This window comes from Callionymus lyra, chromosome 8, assembly GCF_982586985.1.
Source record: "Callionymus lyra chromosome 8, fCalLyr1.hap1.1, whole genome shotgun sequence".
Classification (NCBI taxonomy): domain Eukaryota; kingdom Metazoa; phylum Chordata; class Actinopteri; order Syngnathiformes; family Callionymidae; genus Callionymus; species Callionymus lyra.
Genome location: NC_141825.1, coordinates 5,509,769 through 5,537,133, shown reverse-complemented (window position 1 = coordinate 5,537,133; position 27,365 = coordinate 5,509,769). Strand labels below are relative to the sequence as shown.

Sequence of the window (27,365 nt, the reverse complement as noted above, 5' to 3'; positions counted from 1 at the left end):
GATCAGATCAGTCTGGTTGATTGACAGCTTGACAGACTGGCTCCGCCCACTTCCGTTTGTTCGTTCACATGATCCTGCTTTAGTGTGTTTTATTGTGTTCATTTTGTCGTGTTACCTTGTTGTGTACTTTGTGAGTGTTCTCTTGGTTTGTGTGTTTTTACACATCTTCATTGTGTAAATGTTTATAACATTATCTTGTGTTTTTGTACTGGTGTTGTGTATTTGTGTAGGCATATTTTTTTATGTTTCCATGTTCGTTTGTGTCTTTTTTTGTGTTTTTTAATGTTCATGTGTGTCTTCTTTGTGCGACACTAGACTTTGTTTATTTTGTGTGTTTGTGTCCATAAGCGTGTCCCTCTATTTATGTTGATTTTGTCCTCCTATTTGTGTGTCTTGTATTTTTGTTGTATGATTTTTGTGTAGTAGTTGTGTCATAGAACACTTCTTATAACTTCCCTACAAATGTTGTGTTTGTGTTGCGTCCATCATTTTTTTAAATTTTACTTTCAATGCATTTATGTTCATTTTGTAGTGTTATCTTGTTGTGTACTTTGTGAGTGTTCTCTTGGTTTGTGTGTTTTTACACATCTTCATTGTATACATGTTTATAACATTGTCCTGTTTTTTTCTACTTGTGTATCTCTTTGGTCTCTGTTTACATGAACACATTTCTTTGTCGTAATTTCTTTTGTTTCCATGTTCGTTTGTGTGTTCTTCATGTTTTTTTTTAATGTTCATGTGTGTCTTCTTTGTTCGACTCTAGATTTGTTTTTTTTGTGTGGCCCTTTGTGTATGTGTTCATAAGTGTGTCCCTCTATTTCTGTTGTCTTTTTGTTGTAGCATTATTTTATTTTTACTTCCAAGTCATTCGTAATCATGTTTAAAGTCTCGAGTTTCATATAGTTTTTTTTAGCAACTGTTGATCATATTATTTACATTTATTATGTCTCGTCAGCAGCTGCAGCTCTGCGTGTTTCGATGAGATGCTGCCCCCTACTGGTCACTGACTTCCACTTCATGCGCGTGTAAACCAGTGTGTATTGTTGTGTTGCTACAGTATCTAGTGTGTGACGTTTGTCAATTATATTCGTGAGAGTTTGGTTTTCGGTGATGATGCAGATGAGATATGTTGATTCTAAACGTGGTCGGAGGAAACTAAAGTATCATTTGAAGCATGATTTCACTCGAGGTTTTGTTTTTTATTTACAAACTAGTCTATTCATGATTGTTCTCCAAAACCTTTCCCACACCTTAAACATAAAAGACAAAAAAAAATCGAACTAGAAAAAATAATTTATCAATTAGCATTTGAATTGTTTGGCATTAAACATTTTTTATTTGTACATCTCTGTTTGAATCATAGTTTTAAACCTGTTTTTTTTGTGTGTGTGTGTTTATATATTTGTGTGTATCAAGATGTTTCTAGATGTTTGTGTCTGTGGATTTCTGTGTGGTTTTAGATGTGTGTGTTTGAACGTCACTTTACAAATACATTTACTTTGTAGATGTGTGTGTGAATTTCTATATGTGTGTTTGTAGATGTGTGTGTTTGTAAATGTGTGTGTTTCTCTACATATGTGTTTTTCCATATATGTGTGTGTGTTCAAATATGTGTAAAAAGATGTTTTTAGATGTGAATGTTTGTAGATGTGTTAGTGTTTATAGACATGTGTGTAGGAAGATGTTTGTAGATGTGTGTAATTGTAGATTTTTGTGTGTTTGTCTATCAGTGTGTGTATTGTACGTTTCACGATCTTCTGACAACTTTAGTTTTCTTTGTGTGTTTTACATGTATACTTTCATCTTCTTCTGCAAGCGTGTTTTTTGTATATTGTTTTTTAGTATTGAGTTTAAAAATAAAACAAAAAAAACAATAATTTTATTTTTATTTAATATCTGAAAGTTTCAGCGCGAAAATCAACTCTTCACCAGCGACAGGTGAAGTCTCGTGACGTCATCACAGGACGTGGAGGGACGCAGCACGGCAGGTGGAGAAGAGGCGGAGTCATGAAGCAGTCGTCAGTCCTGGCCGCCAGGGGGCGCTGCCACCAGCTCACAGGTCCACTCCCCCCCACAGAGCGCAGGTACGACCAGAGCGGACACGGATGCTCTTCGGTCCAGACCAGAGGACTCCTCTGGTCCCGCATCTGCTCCAGCAGGGGGCGCTGTGGCGCCACCCTCTCTCCCCCAGAGACCCTCCTGGCTCTGGGCTTCCTGAACCGCCTGAAGTTCCCGCTCTGGAAGTCTCCCAGGTGGTCCTGGTGGACCCCCCAGTAGTGTCCGCGCCCGTCCTCGCAGCGACCCACCTTCACGAAGCAGCTGTTGACGGACAGGTTGTGTCTCACGCTGTTCCTCCAGCCCGGCCCTCGGGCCCTCAGGTGCGGGAAGCGCCGCTCCAGGGCCCGGTAGATGGACAGCAGGTTGAGCTTCTGCTCGGGCGAGGCCAGCAGGACGGTGGCGATGAGGGCCACGTAGGACAGCGAGGGGCCGTCGGTGGTCTCTGGTTTCTTCACGTCGTCCATCGTGTGCTGGTCCTGGCGAGCGACGCCGGCTCTTATAGTCCAGCTATGAACACACTGACTCACACCAGAAGAATGTTGTGTGTTTGGATTTGAGAGAAAACCTCAAATATTCAGAGATAAAAACCGGAACTCCTGATGAGGATCAGCACCTCCCACTTTTCGTTACAAGAGTGTGGCTTCTGGCTCAGCTCTTTTACACCAACATTCGTGTACTGAAGAAGCAAATCTGAGTGTGTAGCTCAGCCTGTGTGTGATCATTTTACTGTAGTACATGTGTGTGTTTTTAATGGTTTTAATCTCACAATTGTGTTTATGTTTGTCCTTTAGTGCACAATATGTGTGTGTCGTGATATCTGTGTGTGAGTGTTAGAAGATGTGTGTTTGTGAATCGATGGATTTGTGTTTGTGTTAGCAGATCTGTGTGTTTGTCGTTTGCGTGTTAGTTATGTGTGGGTTTGTAGATTTATGTGTGAATTTAGTGTTGTGTCGGAGATGTGCGTTTGTAGATCCGAAGATTTTTTAGATGTGTGTGTTTGTAGATTTGTGTGTATGAAGATGTTTGTAAGTGTGTATGTTTTTTAGATGTGTGATTAGATGTGTGATTGTAGTGTGTGTAGATCAGTGTTTTGAAGATGTGTGTGTTTGTAGACATTTGTGTGTTTTGAAGATGTGCATGTTTGTAGACGTTTGTGTGTTTTGAAGATGTGTGTGTTTGTAGACGTTTGTGCGTTTTAATGATGTTTGTATTTATAAAAGTGTGTGTGTTCGTAGATTGGCATTTGTTTGTATTGTGCGGGTTTGAATATGTTTGTGTTTAGATTTGTGTCTGCTGTTAGATTTGTATGTTTTTAGATATGTGTGAGTTTGTGGACTTATGTGTGTTTGTAGATGTGTTTTTAGACATGTAAGTGTTCGTAGATTTGTGTCTGTTTTTAGATATCTGTGTGTTTATATACATTTCTGTTTGTAGATGTGTGTGTGTATGAAGATGTTTGTGTTTGTAGATGATTGTGTTTTTTTGTAGATGTGTATTTGTACGAGCGTGTGTGCAGGTTTGTAGATATGTGTGTTTGTAAAAGTGTGTGTGTTTTTAGATGCATGTGTTTGCACACATCTGTCTGTGCATTCTTGTAGAAGTGTTTGTTTATGTGTTGTTTATATTTGTGTGTATTTTTTTACTTCCCAATTTCACTCTTGACTTTTCCTGTGTGTGTCGAGCAGTGACGATCTTTGGTTGTACTTTTGTATATTTGTTATTTGGAACTTCCTGTCCATCAGTGACCTCACACCTCACACAACTTTTCTTTGGACAACTTTGTCTGTGTGTCACAGAAGCTCTCGACGACATTTCCTCGTGAACCTTGAGCTCGTCCACATACTTCTGATCCTCCGGCTCTATTTTTAGTCCCGACAATGTCATGTGTAACTGGACTCCATCTGCTAAGTCACTGAATGTCAGTTGCCAGACTCGCACTCACACCCTCACACTGCCTCTCACCATGGCGGCACAAGCCGGACCTCTCGGGCCCGGGGGCCTCTTGGCGGTGCCGGGCCTCGGGTGGGAGGACGTGGACTCGGACGAGGAGGTGGTCGGCATCAGACCCAAGTCCTCGCCGCGTCCAAGTAGGAGGAGCTCGGCCAGCGAGGACGACTTCGACCCGCCTCCGTCCGGATCCAGGAGGGTTTCTTTCGCCGACGCCAAAGGCCTCAGCTTGGTGCACGTGAAGGAGTTCGCCTTGTGGGACGTTCCTCATCTCCCGGACCCCTCTGAGGGGAAAGACCCGGAGGAGTACTTCCTCTCTCCGCTCACGTTCTCCCCCCGAGCGCCCGAGGAGTTGTTGGCCAGAGTCCAGGAGCAGAAGGTGGAGCTGGAGACCCTGGAGATCCTTCCCGGGACCACCACTCTGAGAGGAGTGGTCTGCGTCCTCAACGTGTCCTTCACCAAGGCCGTGTACGTCAGGACCTCTTTGGACTGCTGGTCCAGCCACTTCGACCTGCTGGCCGACTACATCCCGGGCTCAAGCGAGGGCCAGGTGGACCGCTTCGCCTTCAAACTGACTCTAGTGCCCCCGTTCGTGGACCACAGGGCCCGGGTGGACTTCTGCCTGCGGTACGAGACCCCGGTGGGAACCTTCTGGGCCAACAATGAGTCCAGGAACTTCTCACTGTTCTGTGAGCGAAGGGTGAGAGACCAGAGGCCACAGAGGGAGAAGAAAAGTTGCCTCAAGTCCAGCAGGTAATGAACCAGACATTCCTGCGCCAGTGTTGTCCTCACTAAGATTTCAGCAGTTTGTTGTCGTAGAGTTTGAGGAGCTCAGACGTCCAGAAGTGACTCAGAGCAGAACCCTCAGTGTAGAAGTTTTCATCACACTCAAAAACCTGAAATTCTGCTTTTAATACAATAATTTTGTGTGTTTTACTTGACAATTTGTCCGTCCTTGTGAGTGTTGTCAGTGAGCGTGTGTTGTATATGTTAGTATTTTATGTCGTCTCTTTATTGTGTGTATTAGTTTTTTCATAGTTGTGGGTTTTGTTATCTCCACGTTTGTGCATCTTTTCAATGTGTTGCGCATGTGTGGGTTTTATGTAAATGTTTCACTATTTGTGTTGTGAGTGTGTATGTGTGCTTCATTTCTCTATGTAAATGTGTATTAGTGTGTCTTTCTCTACTACTGTATCATTGTGTTTCTCAGTGTCTAGTTTGTATGATTTACAGGTGTGTGTTTGTAGATTTCTGTGTGTTTTAGATATGTGTGTGTTTCTATATTTTATGTGTGTTTGTACATATGTATGTGGATTTAAGATGTGTGTGATTGTAGATTTATGTGTGTGTAGATAAGTGTTTTGAACATGTGTTTGTAAAAGTGTGTGTGTTTGTAGTTTGTTTGTAAGAGAGTGTGTACTTGTTTCTAAATGTGAGTGTGTGTTTCTAAAAGTGTTTAATGTGAAAATATGCGTTAGTGTGTGTGTCTTTCTCTACCCGTGTATCGTTCTGTTTCTCATTTTCTTTTTTGTGTAAATGTGTGTAGCTTGTATGTTTTACAGTGTGTGTTCAGTTTAAGAGACACACTCTGGATCAAACAAATGTTAATTTTAAAAACAGTTTAGCATTTAGCACTTGTTAGCTTTCTCTCTTTAGCATTGATGCTAACGCTATCGACAACTGTCTTGACGTCTCTCACAGTCATAACGTCGCGTCGACTGAATACGTTTATGGTCCAGAACCTTCATCACAAGAACTCTCTTCAAAAGGTAGAACTCTTGGTTCAAAACGTTTTTCAAAACCAACACTAAAAAGGTTTTTCTTTCTCCAGATGTGTTGAATCTTGACAAAGTGGAGTCTATTGCAGAAACATGTGACAGGAAGCCCAGCTGCCCAGGGGAGGAGGCACAGAAGTCACAGGTTGAAAAATGTTTTCACATAATCTATAATATTAACCTTTTTTTTTAATTCAATTCCCAACGTGTCGTTTGCATGGTTTTACTGTTTATTCGTAGGTTTTATACAATCACAGACTTCAAATGATACACAACTATTGTTTTGTACACATCAGACGCGTACAATAATACGATCAAAACTGATCCAAAAAGATGAGAAAGAGAAGAAAAGTTACTGTTATTTCAGGTCCTTATTCACTCATTTACTTTATCCTTGATTTATGTTATTTTTTAAAATTCAATATTGATGTTAAATGTTGCTGCCCTTTTATCATTAATCTGTGTCATGTGAACATTGTTTTTTATCATGTGATCATTGTGTATAACATGTGATCATTATGTGATCATTATGCATATTATGTGATCATTATGTATGTCATGGGATCATTATGTATATCATGTGATCATTATGTTTGACATTTGTTTGGTATGTGATTATTATGTACTGTATGTCATGTATTCATGATGTATGTCATGTGATCATTATGTATGTCATGTGATCATTATGTTTGACATTTGTTTGGTATGTGATCATTATGTATGTCATGAATTCATGATGTATGTCATGTGATCATTATGTATGTCATGTGATCATAATGTATGTCATGAGATCATTATGTATGTCATGTGATCATTATGTGATTATTATGTATGTCATGTAATCATTATGTGATCATTATGTGATCATTATGTATGTCATGTGATCACTTTGAGATTATTATGTATGTCATGTGATCATTATGTATGTCATGTGATCAATATGTATGTCATGTGATCACTATGTGATTATTATGTGTGTCATGTGATCATTATGTATGTCATGTGATCATTATGTGATCATTATGTATGTCATGTGATCACTTTGAGATTATTATGTATGTCATGTGATCATTATGCATGTCATGTGATCAATATGTATGTCATGTGATTATTATGTATGTCATGTGATCATTACGTGATCATCATTTATGTCATGTGATTATTATGTGTGACATGTGATCACTATATGATCAATCATTATGTATGTCATGTGATTATTATGTATGTCATGTGATCATTACGTGGTCATCATTTATGTCATGTGATTATTATGTGTGACAGGTGATCACTATATGATCAATCATTATGTATGTCATGTGATCATCATGTGAGCAATTTTCTGTTAAATTTGAAATAACTAATTAAATAAATAATTCACTTGTATTGTTCTGTGACATGATAAACTATCATTTTTATAAATTAAAATAACTATAACTATATATATATATATATATATATATATATATATATAAAATAGGAAGCTGGCCAAAAAGAAATAAAATAAGAATCTAATAGTTCCTCTCTTAACAATGTTTGGTTCGACCTGTTTCTTCTAACGTTTGCTGTCACTCTGACACTCACCTCCGTCAACAAGTCATCTCGTCACAGTTATTGACTCTCTTGTGTTGACTGACAGGCTGACAGCAGGCGGAACTCCAGGCAGAGGAGTCGGAGGAAGGCGAGGATGGCTCGTGTCAGGGATCACTTTGCTCGGAGGGCTGAAGGCGACAGGATCGCAGCAGAGACGTCAGGCGAGGAACCCAACGCGGAGGAACATTTGCATCAAAGTTCTAACGGCGATCTCGACTCCACGACTCCTGACCAGCCAATCATGGACAGTGTCGACGGTGTCGAGGGACCGGATCGGAACGCGGGCGGGAGTAGCTCCGTAGCTTTTGGAACTGTGGTCGCACCTCTGTATCCTCAGGTGATCGCAAAGATTGATGGTTCGAGGAGGAACGTGACTAAACCTTTGGATTCTCATCATTATCTTGGGATTCCCATCGAGAGCTCGCCCCCTCAGGGAGACCAGATGGACGCCTCAGATCCGGATCGACACCCTTCGATGGACCTGATGGTAGAAATAGACGACGGTCCAGTACATGGGGAAGACTTTGTGATGAACAAGTCAGAACTTGGGGCTCAAAACGCCTTAATGGAAGACATGAGTCCCATCCACGACTCGGTTAAGACTAGGACAGAAGAATCAATGAGTCGTGATTTTACAGAAGATTCACCACAACCAGAGTCAGTCGAACAAGTCTCGTGTCCAAACAGTTCTCCTGAGCAAGAAACTTTTGAGACTTCTGAGGTCATAACATCTGGACTCACAACTTTAGATGAATCTGGACTTGATTATCCCTCAGAGAAAAGGCCAGTGGAGGGAGGGATGGACATTCAGACGGATATACAAGTAGAAGATGAAGCTCCTAGGGACCAGGAAGAAGGTAGATGGATCCAAACAAGGGACGCTGACGTTCATCAAGCAGAGATCATTTCTAACGCTGCCGCTAAAACTGAAGTCCCAGAAGAGGGGTGGAAGAATTCTATCGAGATCGAAGCGTGGGAAGAGATGCTGCAAGAAGAAGAAGAACAGGACGTCTTTATTGCTGAAGAGTCGGAGGAGATCAAAGGAGTCGAGCACCTGCCAGTTAACACAGGTTTGATGGAGGAGGGCGAAGATCTCATGATGGAGAAGGATTCTGAGAAGAAGAAGTTGGTGGGAGCAGGAGGGACATGGACAGATGAAAATAATCATTCTGAGATGGTCAAGATCGACATAAAGTCAGAGGAACAAGATTTGTTTGTGAAACTAAATGAGGAAATGACCGATGGGAATAACTCAAAGTTGCTTCGAAACGGCGCAATCGCGGCGGGAAACGACCACATGGAAGTAAAAATAGAGGACAGGGATCCTGAGGGAGCTATTGAAGTGAGACACTCACGGGAGAACAGTCAGGAAAAAACAAGTGCGAAAATGGAAACTTCAAATCTTCTTGAACCGTTGGGACAAAATATGGCTGAGAGGCTGGAAGACTTTGTGAAGGATGAAGACGATAAGATGTCAGAGGTTTCTGTGGAAAGAGCTGATCTAGGAATAAAAGACGCCGATGAAAAGGAAAAAGAATCAGGAATGGTCGAGAAACATAAGCAAGAGTTTGACGAAGACAAGTCCTCCCAAAATACCGCATTAAATGCCGAAAATTTGGAAGCGGATTTACTTGTAATGAACACCACAGGTCGAATACACAACGTGGTGCTTGAGGAAAGAAATCTGGCGCAGGAAGCTTCGGAAAAGCAGACGCCACGAGTCAAAGTCAGGAAGACGAAACAAAAAAAGACGACAGAAGACGAAGAACCTTCACTTCCAACACCAACAACAGAGCAAGTAGACAAAGGTGAACCAAACTTCAATCTAGTGAAGACAAATTCACATCAAGAAGAAACGCCGAGGATCAAAACCAGGAAGTCAAAAGCAGGGAGCAGGATGGACACTCGTTTGGAAATTGGACTGATACCTCTCAAGTCCGATACCCAGTTAAAAGAAAGTTTAGAAGGTGCAACGCACAACGTAGAAATGAAAGAACAGATCGTAACAATCGAGCATGAACCTGAGAAGTCGAGTCAAGAAAAAACATCCAAAGAAACCCCGACCATCAAAAGCAGGAAGACTAAAGCGATCGGCAAAGTTGATTCAATTCGAAATGAAGGAGTCGACGATATGAGTGCGTCAGAGGGAAATCTTATTAAAGATATCAAAGATGGAAGCGTAAGGAACGGGTCGACCAGGACGACGACAGAAACAAGAAATCAAACCTCGGCGGACGAGAACCCAACGGATGTGGGAGCCGTCGACGAGCCAGGAGAAGAGACGGGAAAAGACAGAAGTGGATCACCGGTGCTGACCGATCCTCAGGAGACGGAAACAAGAACTGGCGAAAAAGACAAAAAAGACAGAGAGAACGTTGAAGATCGAATCATTGAGGCTATTCTTGATGTGAAGGAGAATAAAGATCTCAGAGCAACATTTGACGAAACCCCAAGAGTCAAAGCCAGGAGGACAAAAAAAAGCAACACGGAAGCGTCGCCGGAAGATAAAGTTGTGAAATTGGAGAATCACGCTTTAGAGGAGCCGAGAGTTAAAGACGACATGGTGGATGAAGGAATTCACTTCAATGATACACAGTACAAACAACAAGACAAGGTTGAAACATGGGAAGATGGTTTAAAGGCAACGGATGATGAGATAAAATCAGTGATTAATAGAAAAGGGGAGATGAAAGAAACCCAAACCCCAAGAACTAAAACTAGAAGAAATAGAAAGGGAAAGAAAACTGATAAATGCTCAGGGATGGATCCAGGGAATCAAACTACGGATGATCCCGGGCCAAGATCAGAAACATTGAATGTAAGGACGACAGATTCTCTGATATTCGTTCCTCAAGAGGAAATTAAAACGAGGGAAGACAAGGAATTAGAAGGTGAAAAGGACAAAACAAAAGCGAAACTTGTTAAGAACTCTGAGAAAGAGGTTGTTCACGGAGAAACCTTGGAAGAGGTTGAGGTGAAACTACACGAAGGAATCAAGGAAGTGATTCCAGTTCATGACAAGAATTCCCAGAAAGATCAGATAAAATCGCTGACTGGAGAAAATGCAGAAGAAACCCCAAGAATCAAAACCAGGAGGTCAAAATTGGCAAAGAAAAGGGATTCAAATCAAAAGTCAGAGCCTGGAATCCAACGTAAAGAAGAGCAAGATGACAACATGGTTCATGAGAAAGAAAGACAAGTCGTAGATCCAGAGGAAATATTGAAGGAAACGCCAAGAACAAACACTAGGAGGACAAAGATCTTCAACAACGTGGATGAAAGTTCGGCAGAAGAAACACACGAGCTGAGACACGACAAGGGAATCGTAGAGAAAAATCCGGAAAAGAACTTGATGATGACAACAGATCAACTTAGAGGAGAAGGAGCCTCTTCCGAAGATAAAACAAAGAAAACCACGGAGAAGAAAAATCCAGAAGTTGAGCAGAAGAACAAGTATTTTGAACGTGTGGTCAAAGCAGAAGAGGAACAAGCAGAAGCTACTGTGATACGAAATGAAATCAGAGCTGATGGTGACCAACCTAAAGACTCACAGTGTACGAAAAGTGAACAAACACTGGAGAAAATCGACTTAAATTTCGAGAAAGTTGCAAGACTTAAATCCAGGAAGACTAAAGACTTTTGCTCAACCGATCAAAATTATGTTCCCAGAGCTATGAAGGAGAATCAGACACTTCTCGAAAGCGGCGTCAGGAAGGAGGAGAGTAAAGAAGCGACCGAAGAGACGCTGGAAAATGAAAAAGGAAACACACAAAGTGAGTCAACAGCAGTCAAACAAAAGGTAGTTAACGCTGAGTCATCAAATGTGACAGAGCGAGAGGAAAAACACACAACACTTGATGCACAGCTGGACTTTGTAGCCACACAGACGCTCCAGGATGACGTGGCCGGGATGCAGGAGAAGGTCACGGATGAGCCAGGGGTGGATGTATGGCAAGAACAACGAAACGCGGAGAAACCTAGAGTCAAATCTCGGAGGAGCAAAGCGGTCAACAAAATGGACGATGAGGTAGAAGTCGAGATAGAAAACGTTCACCAGGAGTCGGAAGGAAAAGTTGGCGAGTCGGGAACAGTTCCACTGGAGAACACAGAAGATGACCATGTTTTAGAAGAGAAGTCATGGCCGGTAGATCAGGGAGTACCTGAAGAACATCTCACCAGAACGCCAGACATCGACCGAGTATCTGGAGGATCTGAGAACGACGAGCAAGAGGGTAAAGTGCAAAGGTCGACCGTGGAGTTGACATGGGAAGAGTTGGACGGTTCTCCTGCACCACTGACGGACGACGAGTGGCTCGAGTCCGATGACCCCGAGGGCAACTCCACAGAGTCCGACTCGGACGACGAGGTGGAGCTCTACATGCACTGCCTGCGCGTCGCTCACACGGGAGCCGTGAGAGACACCGCCAGAAGTCCGGGTCTGGCCAAGAGACGGTCCGTCTGCAGGAACAAGGTGACGTCCATGCCGATCATCAGCGAGTCCATGGACGAGGAGCTGAACCTCGTCGGCCCGCAGGACCCCCTGGACGGTCCCAGCGCGGCAGAAGAACCCCCACAAGTTGTCAAGGGCTGGAGGGAGACGTTCTCCTGCAGGTACATCACCAGGACCCTCTTGTGTGCCACGCTGCTGGGGGTGTTTGTGGCGGTGGCACAGCGCTACGACTTCCTGGCCTGTTTAGGACTTTACCTGGCTTCGCTTGTCTGGCTGCTGTGCCGGCGGGAAAAGCCGGAGAAGGAAGACAGAGTCTAGATTTAAACCTGGATGAAGAATCACTTCAATCTTTTCATCAAAAACTTAAAGAAGATTGGATCCAAATTCAGATCCAGGTTTCTCACATATCCAACCATGAACTGATAAAGATGCTATGCTAAGCTAACAGCAAGGGTTAGCCTTGCAATAGAAAGAAGAGTTGTTGTTTTTTTTAATCCAAAATTAAGAAGACAATGTGGGAACAACTTTTATCATCGCTGAGCTGTCCGAATGAAGCATGGCTAGAAACATTTGATTTTTGACTTTTCTTTGGAAACTGAACAGAACAGATAGTTCTAGTTAAGTCACCCAATGATGACAAGATGGTGAAAAAAAAAGTGGAAAATGAACTTTAAAAAAAAAAAGAATATATTTTGTCATATAAACAGTATTTTTTCCTCTTCTTGGCCTTCCGTGTATACAGTTTGATTTTTTTGTGTATATTACTAGTGGTTTTAAGAAAGAAGAAGTAAATCATTAGATTAACGTTGTTTACCTTGAAAAATACATCACATTATGATCATGCTACATTAGCTAATGCTAACATGATCCTCAGTGAACTGAACCAGTTGTCATTTAATATTTACATTTCTGATACTTAAATATTTAATATTTACACATAATATTTTAGCTTATATAATTTATAACAAACCTGTTCATCAAGAGTCATGACATTATCAAGAGAAGCACAAGGTTGTTTAATACAAACAAAATATGAAAAACACACAAAAACTTTAAATAAAAAATGGTGCAAATATTGGTAATAAATATTAATTTATAATTATAATTCAATATTTGAATTACAAATATAGCATGGAAATTGTTTTAAAATGAAGATACTTTATCCTGGTATATAGTTAACGATACTTTTTATTAATAATAAAACGTTATTAAGAACTTTCAAATGTCTCAAAAAATGTTCTCTGTGTTTCAATTTAACAGAGTTTTATTGATGTTTTTAGTTCCTTTTAACGGCTGCTCCAGCGATGTCCTCACAGCTGAGGCATGTCGAGGGTTTTCTCACCTGATAGTTTGTGTTTCTGAAATATCTCTAACTCTGGACAAATCTTCCTATCAGCAGCTATCTTTTAAAGAAGTATGTTTGGCATCACAGAGGGTTTATCCAACAATACGTCCTAATCTTGCGCGGTCCTTCCTTTCTTATCTCCGCCTGGGAATGGACAAACAAGTCATGAGTCGACCTGAGGACGAACTTGAGTCTGATCCAGTCTGGACATCTTTGTGAGTCCTGTCACCCATGATGGAGGACATCATCCACATCTTGTTTGGTTACATTATTATTATGATTCTTGTTCTTGTTCTGTTTAACCTAAAGTTAAAGCTAGATGTGGTTTTAAAGGTAGATAGAAAGATTTTTCCTTTATTTACTATTAAGTCCCACAAGGGGACATTTTTAGGAAATGTTAAAAGGAAGAAACAAAGAAATCAAGGTCAAAACACAAACTGTACTTCAGGTTTATTCAACATTTTAAGCTGAATTCATCCTCTAGTGAGAATAATTTTCCTTTTTCTTCACTTAACAAACATTTACACACTGACCAGCCGCATCTCTGTGATGAACACTTCGGCCTGTTCAGTGTGTCCCTGGTCTCTCACCCTGTGTAGCTGGGATTGACTCCAGCATCACACAACTCCATCAAAAACGGAATTAATATATTTTCTAGTTTATTTTTCAAAACGCCCAGATGTCACCCGTAACAACGCCCATTTATCTCAACAACTCATTATTATGATTATTATTTTAATTAATTAATTTTATTTCCTCAAAAACGAATGAACGTCGATCGTTGATGACGATGTTGTTGTTTCACTTTAAGCTATTTAAACCACTTCTTCTGCTGCCTTTAGTGACACAAATGAACTGTGGGAAATGACGCAAGTATTAGAAAATAAATGAAATAACTCTTAAATCAAATGTAAAATATTACTTTAAGATGCATAGAAATCCCTGTCTTTAGTCGAATTATTTCAATTGGGTTGTACATTTTTAAAAAAAATGACGAAATGTTGCGCGAACCGTAACCTTTCCGAGTTTCATTGAAAGCATCCGAGGCGAGCACGTTGCTGGCCTCTGATTGGCCGCCGCGCTGTCACTTCTGCAGCACGTGTGTCCGCTCGGCCAATCGCGTCGCGTGTTGTTGGCCGGTGCCGCAGTTCGCCGGGTCCGTCTGCGGACAAGCAAGAAAAAGTGTTCGCCGGAGGCAGAGCTTCTTTTAGCGGTGAAATGGAGCCCGGCGGGGATGATGTGGACAGCGGGAGTCCCCGGGAGTCGTTCTACCTTCCGATACCGGGCGAGGCGTCGAACAAGCGGGAGCAGGAGAAGCTGTCGGGGGTCGTGAAGAACGTCCACAGAAAACTGCGCAGGAAGTACAGGGAAGGTGAGCAGCCGGCGAGGCCTGCGAGTTTAAAACCGAATTAACGCTTTTATATCCTCGACACGTCACGACGTTACATTTTAATATCATTTTCACTTCATAAAGCTGTTGAACCAGCGACGTGTGGAGCCCCAGACACGTCCAGGCTCCGTCCAGACATACAGGCCTTTGAAGCAACGACCCAAAATCACAGTAAATAAAGTTAAACATTTTAAATCATGTCACGACGGATGAACAATAAGAATTTCTGGATTGTTTAAATGGAAGTAAAGAGACACGTTCTCGTTTTTTCGCACGTTCTAGTTTGTGTGAAACAAATTCTCTGGTGAACTTTGACACACAGAAGTCACTGGAAAGCACTTCCTGTTTCGACCAGAGCAAGACACTGTTTTGTTTGTCTTTTTTTAAAATCTTTATTGACAAACGCCGTTTGTGCACTAACAAGTGTCTGTTGAGATTCTCTCGCATACCAGAGCCTCAAGTCAACCCCAGTTCAACTGTTCTCGCCCACTGTTTCTAGGCTTGCCCAAGACTTCCCCCTTATTTCCCAGCATTTACGCAAGATGTGAAGACTCATTTAAACTCCATGTTTCAGTTTTTCTCCTTGGTGTTGGAGGATTTTTGTAGGTCAGCAGTTTTTTTTCTATACGTGGACGGATCAAGTCATGGCAAAACAGATATGGGTCACTCGGAGAGTCGTCCAGGTTTAACTCTCCGAGCAGCTTAAAGTGATTTAATTCCACACAAATTTATCGTACATGCATGAACAGGTTTCTTTATGAAAATGTTTAGTTTTTTTTTAGCTGCTGTAGAAGTCTTTTGCTTAAATTGTTGTCATGGAAATGGGTGACATTTTGTCATGTTACTGCAAGGTGACGTGGAAGCTTGAAGTCAAGAAACATCTTTTTATTTGTGCTTTTTCTTAACCTTCTTTGTTACTGCTGGGTTTGTCTCTATGTTGTCTTGACCGCTTAAAAGTACTGCTTTTTAGTATTGTTTAGGCACTTTGTGACCCTGGTCTGAGAAAGACGCTTTACAAATAATACTCACTTAATGTGACTTATCTGTCAGTCCTAGTTATTATTGTTTATCCTGGTGTTGTTAGTCTAAACCGTGTAAAGTTGTTGTTGGAGGATGTGAGACAGACGTGGTCCAACCGTTGACTGCATGTGAATTAAAACAAATCATTATTATTTTTTAATTTCTAACACTTAGTCTGGTTCTGTTCAGGGTTTCTGCCACTCATTGTTGATTCGCTGGAAGCTGTTTTTCTTTTCTCCCATGTAGTTTTACTTAAACTGCAAGTTTCTTGAGATAACCTTGTTATGATTTGACTTATCAGTTTTATATTGATCTTTAAAGTAAATACTTTATTGAATTTTGTTTTGATTGTTTAAGCGCTTTGTGACCCTGGTCTGGAAACGCGCTATACAAATAAAAATTACTTACTTACTTATTTACACTTTTCTCCTCCCAAAATAATTGAAAACATTTTATTGTCCGTCCATATCGTCAATCATCTATAATCTTTTTTTTTAATTATTTTATTCTGTACTGACTGTTGTGTTTACTACACTGGCAATAACATTTTCTTGTTCTGATGTGGTGACTGTTTTTAAGATTAGATAAGAAATAGATTATACATGTCAACCCTTGGACTTGTTCTGTTGATGGGACCAAAGTTCAGAGAAAAATGAAATGGATTGAGAATATACAGTCATTATTGCATTTTGACTCGTACATAATATACGTCCTCTTTGGCCAGTTTGACACCCCTGCTCTACTGTACTATAATCAATATATATGGGAATGAAATCTATATTAAATTATTATTAACATTTAAATAACAGCTTTAGCTTTATTTTATAATAATATTACCTTTTTCTATAATAATTTCTCTCATTTCTTTGTCAGCCTGATTCCCTTCACACAATATTAAGTTGCCCTAAAGGAAGAATTTATTTTTTGCACTACAAATGACCCGACCCGATGAAAGCAGCATTATGTGTTTCATAAATCATAAATTACTGTTACTAGAATGTGTTTTTACTGTATAGTAGAATCTCTGGAATAGACCTGAGCATGAAGGGTCAACTGCGTGTGCAATGGGGTGGACACGCGTCCTTGGAAGAACCGGGCCTGGATCTGCTCCACTGGCCTGGTTCAGGACCAGCAGTGGACTATGAATAATGGATACTGGTTCCACTCTCTGGTGATGAGCGGTTCTAAGAAGCATTCTTCCTCGCTCGTTGCTGCCTGAGTCCCGCAAGCCTGTTGTTCTGGATCGACACAGTTCTGCCGGCAGAACTCATGAGCACTTAATGAGTACAGCGTGATCTGTTGGGCCGGACCCTGAATCTCAGTGGTCATGCTTCTGTTTTGTTGCCGTCAGTCCTACGGCTCGCTGTGAGTTTTCTTCTGCTGGGTTCACGAGTCGTTAACATTTTGTGGTTCTCGGGAGTAGGTCGTGACCGATAGCGATCCACCGACCCGCTTCATCCGTCGGTGACCTTGTGCTTATCTCGTCTTCTCCGCAGTGGGAGACTTCGACAAGATCTGGCGCGAGCACGTCGAGGACGAGCAGATGTTGTGCGAGTACGCCCTGGCCATGAAGAATCTGGCCGACAACCACTGGTCGGTTAACTGTGAAGGAGAAGGACGCATCGAGTGGTGTCGCAGGTGAGATGGTTTGGATCAAGAACTTGTTGCCACTTACAGAAGTTGCTAAAAGGTTTCAAGACTGATTTAAAAATCGTGAGGACACGATGTAGAAAAGCTGACATCTTTATTTAGGGCCTTTTCGAGCTTTGTCAACTGAGACTCAAAGTATAGCTCTAGGCACCTTTAAACAGTGAAGTATAGGATATTTAAAGTGGAAACATTTCCATGTTGGTTTATATCGTGTAAGTTTATTCATTTTGAAAAACTAAGCTAATGGCTACGTTATAATAAAAAGGGTGTGAAGTTTATTACGAATGTGTTTTGGTTCGACTGAAACTTTATTCATAGCTATTGAAATGAAAATCTATGTCGTCCTTAAAATTAATTTAAAAAAACTCGGGGCAAACCCGTAAAGAGATCTATAAATCTGCCGCTCTGGATGTTTGAATGTTTCTTCTTCCTCAATTCAATTCAATTCAATTTTATTCAAAGTGTCTTATCATAACAAAGTTATCTCAAGACACTATACAGTTGAAATAAGACTATAGTTGATTAAGGAAAAACCGATCCCAGCAATTCAACAAAGGGCAAGAAGCGAAACACTGTACAGAACGACATTGTTTCAACAACGACATTGACAAGAGTTAATCTCTCTGTTGCTCCGTCAGTGTTTGTCAAGAGTATTTCTGGGACGGAGGGATGAAGCGGATGCTGGAGAAAGATGAAAAAAGTTCCACGTACTCGGAAGGAACACCAGAGTCCTCAACTAGTGTCCGGTCACACAATTCTATCTTCAGGTACGAAACCCTGCTTTTGATCCTCGGTGTGAAGGAAGCAAAAAAAAAAGTGTGTTTCTACGGTCGTCATGGTAACAGGTGGAAGTTAGTAATTTTTTTCATTTACTCTATTATACCTTTTCTTGTAATAGTTATTGTGTATAAAAACATGTTTTTTGTCGTGATTATAATCTTAGAGTTGAACTAATGTGTCTTAAATTGATCTTTGACCTAAATTGTATCATCAGTATGTGTGCGTTTGTACAAAACTCTCTTTTCATTGAAATATTGACATTAGAAAATGTGCTTAATTTTCAGGTTGAGGGAAATTAGCACCCTCTAGTGGTCGTTTTATAAACTTCATTTAAGCTTTAAAATGTTTTTTTTAATAATCCAAAAAAAATTGTAATACTAGTCTTTATATTTGCCTTTATAATGTTTATGTTTCGTAAAGGTAGACAAATGTGGCTGCCTCTGAAATAAAATACGACAAACAACAAAGACTTATTAACTAGCAGACGCTGCATATTTACAAGAATCCCACAATGCTTTGCAAAGTTTTCGACTTTTTATTCTTTGTTTAACTTCCAATAATCATGAACTTGTGTGTGAGAATCGTTGTGTGGATGAAGTTGTGTCAATAAAGTTGTGTTGAAGTGTGACGCTGTCGTCTCGCACACGCTTCAGTTCCGAGGGCAGGAAACTACGTCTGCTGGACGTGGGAAGCTGCTTCAACCCCTTTCTAAAGTTCGACGAGTTCCTCACCGTGGGGATCGACATCGTGCCGGCCGTGGAGGTGAGTTTCACGCTCGGCATTACATTATGACCACCTTCTTTGACGCCCTGCTCTCGCTCACAGACCGTGTACAAGTGCGACTTCCTGAACCTGCAGCTCCAGCGGCCGCTGCAGCTGGCGGGCGACGCGGTGGAGGCCTTCCTGCGGCAGCTGCACAACCCCATCGACGCCCTGCCCGGGCAGCTCTTCCACGTGGTGGTCTTCTCCTTGCTCCTGTCCTACTTCCCGTCCCCGTACCAGCGCTGGATCTGCTGCAAGAAAGCCCACGAGCTGCTGCAGCTGCATGGCCTGCTGCTCATCATCACGCCCGACTCCTCCCACCAGAACCGCCACGCGCTCATGATGCGCAGCTGGCGCGTGGCGGTGGAGTCGCTGGGCTTCAAGCGCTACAAGTACGTCAAGTACTCGCACATGCATCTCCTCGCCTTCAGGAAGGTGTCCCTCGCCACCACCAGCGACCTGGTCTCGCGGAACTACCCGGAGATGCTCTACATCCCTCAGGACTTCAACCCCAACGAGGAGGACGAGCTCGGCGACGAGCAGGCGCAGCCGCGCTCCGACTTCGAGGACGAGCAGATGGCGTGGGGCTTCACCGAGCTCCCCGACGCCCCGTACGACTCCGACTCCGGAGAGAGCCAGAACGATTCCCTGCCTGGTTTCCAAGAGTTCGAGGACCCCATCCTGCTCCAGAGCTAAACTCGCCAGCGCCCCCTGAAGACTGCTGCCAAACGTAACCTGCTGCCTCTCCTCCAGTTTGCACAAAGAAAGTCTCCGATATATTCTCATATCCTAACACCTTCACTCACAGATGGAAATATATTTTGATAAATGGCGTGACTTTTTAAAACAAAAAAAAAAACGGCTGGTCAGCGATGGCGACATCTCGACTGCTTGGCTGCCTTCTTCCAAACCGCTTTTGTAGACGCTCGCGTTTGAATGGTGGGTGAGTCTGAATGATGGGTGAGGAGTAGAAGTCGGACAAAACGTAAGCGGGAGTTTGATCTTTTCTTCTGGATCTCTTCAGAGGACCTTGTATTTTGTAGCATTATTTGCAGACGTGTGTAGTTAAAGTGTTACTAGACTTAGTCATGTGACCGTGTTTACTTGTTGTGTTCTGAGATACAGCCCCCCCCCCCCCCCCCCCCCCCCCAATCATCCCCTCGGAGTCAGACAAACGGCACAATTGTTTACAGACCTTCACATTAAAGCAGCGTGTTGGAGTTCAATAGGTCACCTACTCGACTGAAAACAAACCTCCAAGTCATCATCTGTATTTGGAAAGTTAAATCAAACTACTTATCACAAACATCTACCTGATATTTTTACATTTCTGTAATATTTTACTTTATTTTACAAGTTAAAATCCAATTGTTATTACTTGTATCAAGCTCCAACTGTATCATTGCACTCGAGACATTACTGTGGACAAGTGGTCCTGTTTTTACCAAGAGATTAATTTAAATCCTACAACTTATTTATTAAGTATTTATTAATTGCTTGCTTAAGAATTTGACTGAACTGTAAAATGTTGAAAGGAATACTTTAGAAACATTTAATACCTATTTAAAAAATGAAATGAAATTTTAAGTAAAAAAAAGTCCATTAAACCAGAGAAGACTAAAATATATTTTCCGGAATATCAGATCAACTTTTCAATTTGTGCGACCCTGACAATAATGGGGATTTAAATTTGATATTTTAACAAGCATTACCTTTTCATTTGTAATGTTTTTAAGCTTGAGGGCTTAAACTTGTAAATGATATTAATTTAAAAACTATCCCCAAAGTTATCCATTAACTCCCCTCAGTGACGATCATATCATCAGAGCCAACTTTCTCTCGCTCATGAACCGATTTGCACTAGTTTTGTCCGGGGAAAGGGGGAGAGACTCGAGCAATAGAGCTGTGCGTCAGGCCAAATATCTAGTGTGCGTTTGTGTGCGTGTTTGCAAATGGTGTCGAATATATTTTCCTACGACAACGGCGCCGGTACGATGAGTGAAAATGTGCCTTCACGACTTCCTCGCACGTCAGGTTGAACTGCTGCACATTCTCCTGCTGATCTTTGGCACACGATCGTGTGTTTTCGGTGTTGTGGTCGACGATGAATACGTTTTCTTTTCTTTTTTTTCGTTGATGAACAAAGTCAAGAACGTTCCTGGATGTTTGATTTGATTTTTTTAACCTCCAGCTCAGTACTGATGCTACTAATGACACCGTTCTGTCTTCCAGTTGTTGTTTTATCGGGTTCGTCATCATAATCAACATTTTCCGAACAACATAAGCTTGTAGAACGTTTGCTTCTCTTTTATAAATGAATGTAAATATGTGGTTTCTGGATTTTCTTTCTTCAAAAACAATTGTGCAGTTTTTGTTTTCAACTTAAATATATATTTAAACTGTGATACTAACGGGAGTTCCACGCATGGTGACTCTGTAGCGCTCTCTTGTGGTGGAAGAAAGAACTTGGCTAAAGGAAAATTTCAGTCTGGTAATAATAAATCAATAGATAAAACTTTATTACGATTTTTAAATATATTTCTTATGAGAAGGTAGAGCTGCTGCTCAAATAATGGATCTAAATTTGATTTTAAAACACACTTAATCGTGTTTTTATATGATAACCATACACAAAATGTAAGGATTAAGTCAGAATTAAAACTGAAAGTTGGGGATATTAATGTATTTCTTTAAATAAGAAATTATATGTGCACACGAAAAATAAAACGACGAATAAATGAAATAACAATCCCAGGAAATACTTTAAATCAATTTAATATTTTACAATATGTTTTTTGAATCCGCAAATGATTTTCTAACTCGGGATATTTATGTTTTGGTGAACAAAGTATTATTGTTGAGCGTCTCAATAGCGGATGTTGAAGTTCTGTATTTCCGGGTTCTCGGACAACCATGGCTGCCGATAGTTGATTCCAAACTTTTGAGACGACAATATTTGATCTAAAATGTCTTCCACGGTCCCGACAGCCGCTTCTTTCTTCCTCCGGTTGGTCTTTTCTTTGTTATAATCATGTCCATTAGACAAGTTTTCGCCTCGACGTCGCGAAAATGCCGTTTATGATGCATGCTAACGGTGGCTAGGCTAGCTACTTTCATTTTGAGTTGTGAAGCGGAAGTAAAAAATGTTCCAAACACTGCGGTACTGCACGAGCCACTGTCTCCACGCGGCCATGACCCGGCTGGAGGAGGTCAACGGGGAGGTCAGCATGTGGTCCTCAGTGCGGTGGCTGGGCTACTTGTCCGGACTCAACCTTCTGGTGTCGCTGTTTCTCGGGCTCTACGTCCGCTGGGAGAAGAGCCAGGTTCCCGCTCTCATGCTGGTCCTGGTCCTGGCCCTGGTCGTGCTCGTGGCGGCGTGCGTTCTCTACTACTACTACCACCTGGAGCGGTTCAGCTCGGGCCTGTTGCACCTCTGGTTCGGGTTCCTGCTGGGCCTCCTGTGCTTCGTCCACAGTCCGGGTCTGAGCGGGGACCTGAAGGAGCAGGCGGCCCACTACCTGCTGCTGACCAGCGTGGCTCTCCGGACTCTGTGGGCCCTGCTGGAGAGGATCCTGGGAAGCGCCAGGTACCGACCCGCCTTCCTCACCTCGGCGGAACGCTTGGAGCTGATGGGGTTCGCGGCAGCCGGCACCGTCCTGCGGGTCCAGTACCTCAGTGTGGTGGTTCTGGTGGTGGCCCTGGCCGCCGTCATGGTGGCCCTGCGGATGAAGGTGTACCTGGCGCTGCTCAACTTCGTGTGCTTCACCGCCATCGCCGTGGTCGTCTGGTCGCCCGGTGTCTCCGCGGACGCCTTGGTGCTGGGCTGCTTCTTTGGGCAGCTCGTCTGTGACCCGCTTCTGGACGTGTACTTCAGCGGGCTGTCGGCCACCGAGCGCTGGCGGCCCCTCCTGCATTCTCGGGGCCTGTTCCGCCGGCTGTCCCTCCTGCCTCTGCTGGTCCTGGAGGTTGTCTTCGTGGTGCTGGCGGCGGGGAAGCTGTCTCAGCCTCACCCGCACTGGCTGACGGTCGTGTGGGCGCTCGGCCTTCTCTACTGGGTCGCCTGTCACGCCGTGTTCCTCATCACCCTCTGGAGTTTCCACAGCAAGCTGAGCGACTGCCAGAGGCTGTGCTGGTCCTCGGAGGTCATCGGGCTGGACCAGGCCATGGCGTCCAAGGGGATGAGACTTTTCTGCCTGATCTCAGAACGTCTGCTGTTCTTCACGCTGACGTCGACGGTGGCTGTGACGGCTGCTTCCTGGCAGGTACTGATCCGAACCGCACTCAGAACCTTCTGGAATAATCCTGTTAAAAGTTATCTTTCAAATTATTTATATCTTATTTCTTTTATGATTAATATTCCAATTGGGTCAAATTGAAATTAAATAACATTTTTCTGTTTACAATAAACATCATCTTTGTGTTGCGACTTAACTTCCGGCCGCAGCCATTACGTCCTGATGACTGGGGACGAGAGGATACAGGGACTCCAGCAGCTTTTAAAACTGATGTTTGGACATATTTTGGTTTGAAAACAAATGAAATCCGTTACGACTTCGTCAAGAGTCACACGGCCTGTAAATTCTGCGATACCAGAGTCAACTACTCAACGATACTACAAAAAACAAATATATATATTCCCCCTGTATTGTGATACGTATGGTATCCTCAGATTCTTGCAAATACACATCCCTATTAAATTATATTTACACATATTTACTTCTTTTTTTTACACATGGAGTTTGATATTCTAGTTCAAAAATACTATTATTAATATACTATCTATTTGATCAAACCTTCGGCCAATCATGAAACACGTGTGGTACTGTTTGACCAAGTAACTCGGTTCTCTTTTGATAATGTCTCATTACACTATTATGACAACATTTTAATTTTGAATTTCAAAGACCATGAATTTCAAAGATTGAATTTTTTAAGTATCATTTTGAATTATTACAGTTAGAACTCATCTTTAAAATTAATAACTAAATTAATTAAATTAGCAAATTATTGAATTAAAGTATTTAATAAATACTTTAACCATCCAATATTCTGATGACAAAACTAATACTTTCTTGTCAACAAGTCCAACATAAAGTCCAGGAGGTAAAGTTTAAAATAGTAAATATAGATCAAAGTCATCCTCTGACTTTGATTATTCATTTCTGTTTAGACTTGAGTTAAATAAAGTGCTGAATTTTAATTTTTTTTAAACTGACATTTTAATTTACAAGTACTTGCATACATTCAAATGTAAATGGTCAATCTTGGCACGTTTGAATGTTTGTACAGCTTTAAAATAATCGAATTATTGTTGCAAACACACTTTAATAGCTTTTAAAATGGCTTTAAGAAGCAGCTGAACTGAAGTTACGTCAGGAACCCCGTTTGAATCAAACATCATCTGACTGCGCCCTCTGCAGGACATGAGCAGCAACTTCATCAGCATGTTCCTACTGGTTCTTCCTCTGGAGTCTCTGTTCCACGGTCTGTTCCTGGAACTGGGAAACACTCTGGGAGGAACCTGCGTGGGTTACGCCCTGGTCATCCCCACCAACTACTGCAGGTGAGACGCTGGACCGGACCCGTGTCCTCCTCCCAGCCTCTGACGTCTTTGTGCTCCTCCAGCGCCGACGGTCAGCCCACGCTGCTGCCCCCGGACCAGGTCCAGGAGTTGAACCGACGCTCCACGTCCATGCTGAGCAACATCCAGCGCTTCTTCGCTCACCACCTCATCGAGACGTCCGGCTGCGACTACTCCACCAGCGGCGTGACCCTGGACGCCCTGCAGGCCAAGATCAAGTCCTTCCTGGAGCTGCACAGCACAGACGGACCTCGACACGACAACTACATCATCTTCTACAGCGGACACACACACCGCTCTGGAGACTGGGCTCTGTCAGGTGCGACACTTTTACTGTTGTGTTATTATATGAACATGAGACCACTTTTTTATTAATTATATGATTATTACAACACTTTTTTATTAATTATATGATTATTATAACACTTTTTATTTATTATATGAACATTACACCACTTTTTTATTAATTATATGAACATTACACCAGTTTTTTATTAATTATATGATTATTACACCACTTTTTTTTATTAATTATATGATTATTACAACACTTTTTTATTAATTATATGATTATTACAACACTTTTTATTTATTATATGAACATTACACCACTTTTTTACTTATTATATGAACATTACAGCACTTTTTTTTATTAATTATTTGATTATTACAACACTTTCTTATTAATTATATGATTATTACAATACTTTTTTATTTATTATATGAACATCACAACAGTTTTTTATTAATTAAATTAATATTATTACACTTTTTTTTATTAATTATATGATTATTACAACACTTTCTTATTAATTATATGATTATTACAAGACTTTTTTATTTATTATATGAACATTAAAACACTTTTTTATTTATTATATGAACATCACAACACTTATTTATTATATAAACATTACAACTCTTTTTTTTATTAATTAAATGAATATTACAATACTTTTTTTTATTATGCGAACATTACAACACTTTATTAATTATATGAACATCACAACAGTTTTTTATTAATTAAGTGAATATTATTACACTTTTTTATTCATTATATGAACATTACAACACTTTCTTATTTTTTATATGAACATTACACCACTTTTTTTTATTAATTATATGAACATTACACCACTTTTTTTTATTAATTATATGATTATTACAACACTTTTTTATTAATTATATGAACATTACAACACTTTCTTATTTTTTATATGAACATTACAACACTTTCTTATTTTTTATATGAACATTACAACACTTTTTTATTTATTATATGAACATTACAACACTTTTTTATTCATTATATGAACATTACAACACTTTATCATTATTACAAACCCCAGTACAGCACAATAGTAAAAACCACCTGAACACTGCTCGTCAGCGATGTAATAATCTCTCCGGCCTACAGGGGGCGACACGTTGCCTCTGCAGCAGCTGGTGGACTGGTGGAGGCAGAAGAACGGCGGCTTCTCTTCGCGCCTCATCGTGGTGCTGGACTGTGAGGACTCACTGCAGTGGACGAAGCAGGTGAGGAACATGGAGCACGTGTTCGTGGCCGTGCAGGGGGCGGCTCTCGCTCCGGTCCTGGACGCCGAGCTCATGGAGCGACCGCAGCTCGGGGACTTCGTGGCTCGCTGGGTGGACTTCAACTGCAACCCCAACAGCGCCGTCCGCTGGTCGGAGAGGGGAAGAGGCATCTCGGCCGCCTACGGCGTCTCGGCGCACTGGGCGGACTACACGCTCCGCCTGCCCACAGGAAGTGATGTCACTCACCACTGGAGCAACTTCTTTCCCCGGGCGTCGTACCCGCTGGTGTGTCTGGCGCTGTCCTGCGCCGGAGGGAGTTTGTCCGAGTGGGTCTGCGGTGCCTGTGTTCGCTTCCTGAGGCGACTCAAGTTCAACTGGTTTCCTCCGGCTGTTCTGGACACTGGTCAGGGCTTCAAGCTGGTCCGCTCGTGAGTGGATGGATGGATGGATGGATGAGTGGATTAGTGGATGAGTAGATGGATGGATGAGTAAATAGAGGGGGGATGGATGAGTGGGTGGATGAGTAGATGGATGGATGAGTAAATGGAGGGGGGATGGATGAGGGGATGGGTGAGTGGATGGATGAGTAGATGGATGAGTGGATGGATGGATAAAACTTTCCATCGTTCGTTTAACTGAAAAAGTACTAATCTTTTAAAAAAAATTGATACGAACATTTAAACTATTTTTATTCTACAATAATCATGAAATGTATAAAACACGTGATGCCTTCAAGGACCTTTAATCTCTGTCTGGAGACTGAAGGATTTTTCCGTGACTTTTTTTTAAATCTTTGTTACACGGAAGTTACTGACGGTTCTTTTTCTTCTGGGCATTTGAGAAGTTTTGTGTTTCGGAGAGAAAGACGTAAAAACTATGCAAGTCTGAGTCGCTGCTGAACTAAATACACACGCCGGTGGAGAACAAGAGTCTGACGTCATCAACTGACGACTGGACTCATCAGGTTATCACTTGGTGCCCTCTAGTGGTCATTGATGCTTACTGCGCTGAACGTGCAGTTAGAAAGTTTTCTTTTCAGGAAATGTTTGACTATGAAGTGTTTTTTACATCAACACATGTAACTAACATCCATAAATACTCAAAGTACATTTTAATCAATTTATTCCAAATCTGTCAGTTTTAAAAGTTTATTTCTACCAAATATTGAACAACCAAAGAGTTTGATTGAAATATCTTTTCTGATGGATTGTGGGTCGTGATTTGCACTTTTGTTGTACGACATTCTGTCTCTCGTGCCTTTAACGTTCCAAAGTGGATCAAACCAAAGTGTCTGAGCTCAGGTGACCCACAGGTGGCGCCAGAGAGCCTCGTAATATTTAACATTTGTTACAAAGTTTGTTTTTTTGCACCTTTTCTAGATTTTTAACGAGCAGACGCGTTCGTCTCCGGGTGAATGAAATAAAGACGTGGAGGTGTAGTCGAGAGTTGTCGTCATTGTCGCACACAAACAAACGCACAAA

General features: G+C 41.7%; 4 protein-coding genes across 4 annotated transcripts; 3 read left to right on the top strand and 1 right to left on the bottom strand.

The window, feature by feature from the left end:
* Window positions 1-1,925: 1,925 nt before the first annotated feature.
* LOC148073463 (forkhead transcription factor fkh-6-like) lies at window positions 1,926-2,522 on the bottom strand. The gene has a single exon (XM_087797722.1). It carries the CDS (start codon window positions 2,520-2,522, stop codon window positions 1,926-1,928), a length of 597 nt encoding a protein of 198 aa, XP_087653848.1.
* A 1,499-nt stretch (window positions 2,523-4,021) lies between these two features.
* Window positions 4,022-12,415, top strand: ppp1r3ab (protein phosphatase 1, regulatory subunit 3Ab). Its single transcript, XM_087797720.1, has 5 exons — window positions 4,022-4,758; window positions 5,707-5,820; window positions 5,886-5,925; window positions 7,417-9,096; window positions 9,319-12,415. Exons 1-5 carry the CDS (start codon window positions 4,022-4,024, stop codon window positions 12,136-12,138), a joined length of 5,391 nt encoding a protein of 1,796 aa, XP_087653846.1. The 3' UTR covers window positions 12,139-12,415.
* A 1,898-nt stretch (window positions 12,416-14,313) lies between these two features.
* Window positions 14,314-21,094, top strand: samtor (S-adenosylmethionine sensor upstream of mTORC1). The gene is made up of 5 exons (XM_087797976.1): window positions 14,314-14,537; window positions 17,072-17,213; window positions 17,864-17,992; window positions 18,659-18,767; window positions 18,831-21,094. The coding sequence occupies exons 1-5, from the start codon at window positions 14,384-14,386 to the stop codon at window positions 19,461-19,463; spliced, it is 1,167 nt and encodes a 388-aa protein (XP_087654102.1). The 5' UTR covers window positions 14,314-14,383; the 3' UTR covers window positions 19,464-21,094.
* A 559-nt stretch (window positions 21,095-21,653) lies between these two features.
* On the top strand, window positions 21,654-27,322 carry LOC148073460 (transmembrane protein 168-like). Its single transcript, XM_087797991.1, has 4 exons — window positions 21,654-23,029; window positions 24,188-24,330; window positions 24,393-24,667; window positions 25,766-27,322. The coding sequence occupies exons 1-4, from the start codon at window positions 21,911-21,913 to the stop codon at window positions 26,314-26,316; spliced, it is 2,088 nt and encodes a 695-aa protein (XP_087654117.1). The 5' UTR covers window positions 21,654-21,910; the 3' UTR covers window positions 26,317-27,322.
* Window positions 27,323-27,365: the final 43 nt, after the last annotated feature.